This window comes from Rosa chinensis, chromosome 1, assembly GCF_002994745.2.
Source record: "Rosa chinensis cultivar Old Blush chromosome 1, RchiOBHm-V2, whole genome shotgun sequence".
NCBI lineage: Eukaryota > Viridiplantae > Streptophyta > Magnoliopsida > Rosales > Rosaceae > Rosa > Rosa chinensis.
The window spans coordinates 64,687,755-64,694,680 of NC_037088.1; the positions used below are offsets into that span (position 1 = coordinate 64,687,755).

The window sequence follows — 6,926 nt, forward strand, 5'->3', positions numbered from 1 at the left end:
TAGAATTCAGATCGTGAGACAATTGGTGGTGGCTCGAATCGTGCCAAGGTGGAGATTGTTGGAAAAGTGTGGCTTAGATTAGAACCCTTTGGAATCTCACATCAGAAAGGTGAAGAGTCATCCTTGGGTTATAAGGAATGGTACAACACACACTATTGCTGAGGCTTTTTGTATTAAAACTCATACCCGTTCTGCACCGGGTGGCTAAAGCGGGGGGAATATCGGCATTATTGGATCCATGTGTGTGGGACTCATTTGCCGCTTCCGCACAATACAAAATTCATTTTCAAGTGACTCATCATCCTTTGTTGCTTAAGTTGGCCTGGGCAGGTTGGCAAAAATCTACCAGAAAAAACATGAATACAAATCAGTACATTTGCCATTAAGACTATGATCATCATCAGATTGAAATATTAAAAGTAGGAAGCTTGGACAATTGTTTGTCTGTTGTATGGCAATTACAGGCGCATAGTCTTTCTGCTCAGCTTTTATCAGCAAGTGTGTTGTTTTCATTTGGGGAAATTCTACGGTACCTGCATGTATGTGATAAACTAATTTACAAATCTGACAATAATTTTGTTATCATTGTGGTAAATATTGTTATATTTTGGGTAATTTTAGTTCTATTAGAGGTAATTACTCCGCATACAATATTTTTACAAGTTTATGAACAAATTGTTGTTGATGTCGTAACTTTGTTCAATTATATGTAAATGTGTAGAACAAATGTGATAACTTTGTTGTCAATGTTGTAAATTTGGTTCAACTAAATTGTAATTTTGGTTCAATTACATGTAAAATGAGTGTATGACAAACATCCAAATACTATAGACAACCCAACCTTCATTTAGCAAATAAATTGGATTTTTGTAAGAACCTATCACTTGTAGGAGCATTACGTAGTGCTACTGTGCTAGAATGAGTAGGGCTCCCCAACTCGTTGGGAAATGAGGATCATCATATCAATCTGTTTGGCGAAGATACTTCATACTCATAGTTGGTGAATTTCCATCTAGTTGAAGTTGTAACCGAACATATCGAGACCAAGAAGATCATAACTTTGCCGACAGATCAGATTTTAACTAAAATGGCATATAGATCTCAGTGTATATTCTTTTCTGGAAGTCTTCAATTTTTTAGTGTTAGGCATTCTTGTTTACATGTTCAAGTTGTTAGGGATGAAATCTCATAAAATTCCATTCAAGATCGATCTTATTCTTGGCGAGCCACAAATTTGCATTGATATCTCGATATACAGAAGTGGCTAACGTGTATTACATTGAGAAATGGATCAACAGACAGAAAGTAAGGCAGCTAATCTAGAGTTCATATAGCACTTTCAGCTGTAGTCTCTGTTTTGTTATCTAAACCCCACTTCTGCACGCGTGTTGATGCTTGCTCCACCTGCAAATTAGGTTTCTCGTCAATTTGCTTAAGGATGCATAGAGTTTTTTCTTTGTTAATATGCGAAATAAACAGTACTTCTGGTTACCTCTTTGTTCCAGTTGGTTTTGTAAAGCACAAATAAAAGAAGTAATGTCTGAAGAGCAGTTCCACATATCATACCCCCCCAAAGTCCCTGCATTGATCAAATGAAAGAATTCATGTACACTGGTGAAGATCGGAAATGGTAGTAAGTACTTTGAAGTCAATAATGTGTAAAATACCATCACTCCGAAATCTGCTACGTGACTAAGCAAGTATCCGAGAGGAATTCCAAAAATGTAGTAACAACCCAAGTTTATATATGCCACGGTTGCCTGCCATCCACCGCCAACCGCAACACCTTCAACAACAAGTAAAAGCATTAGCATCATCACAAGATGCACATATTTTGATCTCTAGCTTATATGACACTGACAACATCGAGTGATCATACCTGATATTACTGGCTGGACACTGTTGAGCAACATAGTTGCACCGAGAAGGTATGCGAGGTGTGCAACCGCTTGTTGCAGCTCCTTGTCAGTAGTAAAAAGTGCAGAGAAGCTATCTTTGAATAACAATATCAGAATCATGAAAAGAATCCCTATTAGGAAAGACTGAAATACTGTCACATAGACTGCATATTTGGCCGCTCTTGGGCGTCCTAAGCCAAGCTCATTCGATACTCGAACACTGCACAAGTTTAAAAATAAAATTGTTAAGAAATATGGGAACATATATATAACCATAGGAATGTGAATTCAAAACTGAAATTCAATTCTGACTCACCTTATAGCAATATTTATTCCAACAAACACCATTATTTCCCACCCGTTAATGTTGAGGCTAAAACAGAACAACCAAAGAAGTTAGGGCCAGTTTGGTAACGCTTACGTTAGAGGACAAAAAATCGTTCAACTAAGGTGGCATTACCAAATAGAAAGGGAACTAACTGCTAGAACTGCATCGTTTAGGTTGCCAGTAAGAAGCATCATACTCATGAAGTACCATATCTCAAGGCAAAGCATGACAGCAGAGGCAATTGAAAGCCTAACAAAGGACCACATATCCTTGAATGCCAACCATGAAAACCCAGTCCAACCCTCATTGCACCAGACCATAATATATACAACTTGAGCAATTGCAATGCCCCATCTGGTAATATTATATGCCACAGCTGCACCTAAGGTACCCCAATCTAACCCAAAAATGAAGAAGAAAAGTAGCCCAACGTGTATGAGCAACGCCACCACCGAAATCCACGTCATGACTTTGAGCTTTCTCTGAGCCTGAAGGAACTTCTGAGCAGGAAAGTTAATGGCAAGTGAGAACAACTGAGGAATTATTTGCAGTGTGAACTCTCCAGCGAGATCGGCTATGTCATCTTCTTGGCCCAATAACTTTAAAATGGGAGTGGCAAAGATGTAAAATGGCAACAGGAGGAAGCAAGTTACAAGTAGGACTATACATGAGCGCTGCATGTATATCCCAAGCATATGAATCTGTCCTGCACCAAACGCCTGTCCAGCCAAGGTCTCCAAAGCACTCCCCATGCCGAGCTGCAGTTTGTTTCATCAACAAATTAATTTTTTCAGTATATTGTTTTGGTGTCAAACTATCAATAAAATCCACACATTAAAACAAGATGCAACCGTATCAATGATTCAAATCAACATAGATCCACAGTGTGACAACATAACAAAACATGCTAGATTGTTAATCTGAATTGTGCATTTAAACATGCTAGACTGTTAAACCAGATTGAAAGTAATACGTTATGTTTTAGTACTATAGTTAAAAGAAAATGAAATAATTGAGGGAATGAAACTAACCAAGAATCCATAAGAGAAGGTGGAAATGACAGAGAGAGAAATGGAGATCGCGGAGAGCTCAATGGTTCCAATATGACCAGCAAACACGCTGATGACGGCATTTGTCCCATACATGGCCAATAATCCGATCATTGAAGGACCTGCTAGTTTCCAAAGCTTCACTGTCTCTATCCAAAACATAGACCGAAACTCAGGAAAGCTCCTCACTGGCTTGTAGTCTTCTTTGCCATCACCCCACAAAGCCTTGTGGTTGAACTCGGAATTTGCAGCAGCTGCGTCGAGTAATGGCTCCTCCATTGAGTCCCTCTATGAAGGCCTGAGGTTTGGCACCTTGACTATATATACTTGGGGAAGCAACTTGAGGACAACAAAATGTAGACTTGCATTATACTAATCAACCATTCAGTTGTTTACTGCTTTTGGAGTTAGGGACAATTATTTAGCTGTTTGGATTATTCCAAGGCCTACACATACATATATATGAGACGCATGGAACACCAGAAGAATTTAGGTGCTAAACTGAGGAATTAGTGAATGGGACAACAAGGTGGGGTTAAGGATGGTCAATTTAGGAGGCTGCTGGAGGAATCATTCAAGCTGTTGCTTCTAGTGAAGCTTCAGTCTGAAGAACTAGCAGTCTCAACTAATATTCAAGCCAAACCTTATAAGATCAATCTACAATATGAAGAGAGGACTATTAATATCTTTCCTTGCAATTCTCACCTTCAACTTCAACAAGAAATTTTTTTGTTTTTATTAGAAGACAACAATTAAAAAAAGCAACTACTTAATAGAACTGAAGAAGAAGATTTACGGGAGGTATATCTTCGTTAGGTAAAGAACAATTAGGTTGACTGCTTGGTTTATTTGGACGGCATGGCCATACTGGTGAAGATGGGGGATAGAATACTTTTAACTTTTGACTTTGTAACCAATAACAATCTTAGTGAAGAAGGGCGGTGCGGCTGCCTTTAAGCCTTGATTAACGAAACATGATACATGGGGGGATATAGTCCTTAACCCCAACTTACAATTAGCGGCAAGAGAAAACAATGTATCCTAACATGCACCAAATAGCAATGGTTGCATCTCTAGGAACTGCAATTGTTTTACAAGAGTGGTGACATACCGGAAAGATCAATCTCATGAAGAGCATCAATATACAAATAAGAAAAGCAGCTTTTCCACTATGTTCACAATCTTAGTGAGTTTTGTAAATTCATAATTAACTATTCGCATTAATGGGAAAAAGATTTACCGGCCGATTATGGAAAGAAACTTAAACGTTACGATAGAATAATGGTGGTTTCTATATGGGATTTTCTCAACTCTCATTGTGCTTTAGGGTTTTAAAGTTTGCCTTTCCCTTACCTAGCCTAAGTTCCTTTATTCAAGGTTTCGATGAGTTCAAGTTTAACTTCAAGCTGATCTTACAGGCCATTTTTTTTCACCGTATGTTTTATACGTTCCTTCTCAGCTTAATTCTAATATCTGTATTAAAGGTAAGTTTGAAGTTTAATTGATTTCCTTCTTGCATTTGTGGATGAAAAACATCTGTTACACAAGCATTGAGATCCAATCCATGACTTCTATTTATGAATAGGTCGTTTTATTAATTTACTTTTTCTCATATGCAGGGCCGGGCATCTTCTGAACTGGTTATGAAACCAAACAATAGAGACCTTTAGTTCCACGACTTGAGAGAGCTTAGAGTATATATTGACAGTCATGTCCTGCAACTTTTCTTTCACCCATCAACGTACTACAACAGACATAACAAATTGAAACATGCAAAAGATAGGAAGGCAATTGGTTCTACTAGCACCAAAGAAAAACTAGAGGAATTTTGGAATACAGTACAATTTCTTTAGACTATTAATTTCTTTTTCTTCCTTCTCTTTCTTTTGCATCTTAATTTGCAAACTCATTCGATGGATACATATAGAAATACCTCTAGTATATCCATCTATGCATTGAGAGGATACAACAAGAAAACTTGATTACCACTCTTCATACAATCCTATGCAATACAGAATTATGATCTTAAAAAAGATGAAGAAGAAGCCAAGAATGAACATACAGAATGACAATAAGTTTCGGCACCTTCAATTCTTTCAAGTTTGTTTCAAATGTTAATCGATGGTGAGCTTAGTCCTCACTACTCTTACTGATGTAAAAGATGAGGATGATGACATTCTAGAAAGATCAATTTCCTATTTATCTTCCTCAAAAGCCTTACTTAGTACTTCTTGGATTTCCATGTACCTTTTTCTCTTTGAGAGCCCTACTTCTGTTGTGTCATCCCCCGTGTATGTAAGCTGTGACATGTCATTGCCATCCATGATCTTGTTCAGTACTTCTGACCAACGAGGAAAGAATCGTTTCCCAATTTCCACTGTTCACAAATATAAGAGGACTAGTGAGTCTATGAAGCTAAATGTGAAGATTTCGTGATTGATTTGTGAGAGACTGATTCTTACCAGATCGGCATAGTGCTCTTACTTTGGCAAGGTGTTCTTCCTTAATCTTGAAGGGTGCCTCGTTCAAGTCCACAGTCGTTCTCTGGGAAGCGGCGAGATTATTCGGGCTCAGGCAGGCTAATGGAAATGCTGAAGTTTCGATTCATCAAGTTGAGTAATATCCATTACAACCTTTGCTTCCATGGGGAACATGTACCTTGCTAGTCCAATTGAGACGAGAAACAATCAGTCAAGTAAGATTTGTCCGATTCACAAGCTGAGTTTAATGGTAGCATTGGGGTTTATAAGCCTATAGGCAGGGATTCACCTCTGTTCCCAAGGTACAAAAGTTTCATACGCTCTCGCTTGAACAACAAAAAGAAGTCTCTGTGTCGATGGTGGTGCGATTATAGCTGAAGTCAAAGTTCTAGACTTCCGGGTCCTTCTGTCAAGGAGGACTTGGAAGAATTTACTCAGAAAATTTGTCTTGCTAGCGAGCGTCAAAATCGAGACAGCGATAGTAATTATTTGATTGCTGCTTCCCTCCTCTTGGTAAAGGGACAACATGTTTGTGATTTCGAAACTCCACTTTTCACTACTTCAAAATTCGGAACCACTTCGTTTTTTCTGTTAATTAATGAATGCTATACATTTGTCTTCTTTTTTTTTTTTTTTTTTTGCAGGATATTGTTGAAGCTAAATCTTCTAGCTTTCCCATAACTGTTAAGTCTGTTTTCTATTATAAATAAGGCAAGTGAAGGAACATTTCTGTTGGGTGATATTTCATCAGTGGAGCAGTCTATGTTTGCAAAGAAGGAAGATGGAAAGCACGACGGTATCGACCTCATTTCCATCGTTGCTCGTACTAGCTTCATTTTTGAAAAGCAGTTGATAATTTTCTTGTTCTCCCTTTTCTTTTCCTTTTTCTTAACTCGTTGTCTCATTTTCTCATGCATATATTGGTAATGTTGATATTCATGTTTTGAAGCATGCATATATATATATGTGTGTGTATATATATATAAACATATATATATATATATAGACACACACACTACTTTTTCTTTTTCCTAGCATATCTGAATTGTTTGTCCACAATATGTTTTGGGTTGTTTATATATGTGTACAACTTAAATTCATTCTTGCTCAGATAGAACAAGAGTGTGAACATTTTAAGCTGTTAAGGCAATCAGTAACTTTTCTTATTTTC

The 6,926-nt window shown here is 37.6% G+C and overlaps 1 protein-coding gene across 1 annotated transcript; it reads right to left on the reverse strand.

Moving 5' to 3' along the window:
* Positions 1–1,194: 1,194 nt before the first annotated feature.
* On the reverse strand, positions 1,195–3,745 carry LOC112181508 (protein DETOXIFICATION 35). Its single transcript, XM_024319869.2, has 7 exons — positions 3,258–3,745; positions 2,359–2,984; positions 2,215–2,271; positions 1,880–2,118; positions 1,668–1,786; positions 1,493–1,579; positions 1,195–1,404 (listed from the first exon to the last, which is right to left on the reverse strand). The coding sequence occupies exons 1-7, from the start codon at positions 3,552–3,554 to the stop codon at positions 1,327–1,329; spliced, it is 1,503 nt and encodes a 500-aa protein (XP_024175637.1). The 5' UTR covers positions 3,555–3,745; the 3' UTR covers positions 1,195–1,326.
* Between the last annotated feature and the right edge of the window lie 3,181 nt (positions 3,746–6,926).

Coding starts and splice junctions, on each gene's coding strand:
- LOC112181508 (XM_024319869.2), bottom strand. CDS start 3,554: ATGGAGGAGCCATTACTCGACGCAGCTGCTGCAAATTCCGAGTTCAAC. Junction 2,272..2,358: donor GTTAGTTCCCTTTCTATTTG/GTAATGCCACCT, acceptor GTTCTGTTTTAG/CCTCAACATTAACGGGTGGG. Junction 1,405..1,492: donor AAACCAACTGGAACAAAGAG/GTAACCAGAAGT, acceptor CCTAATTTGCAG/GTGGAGCAAGCATCAACACG.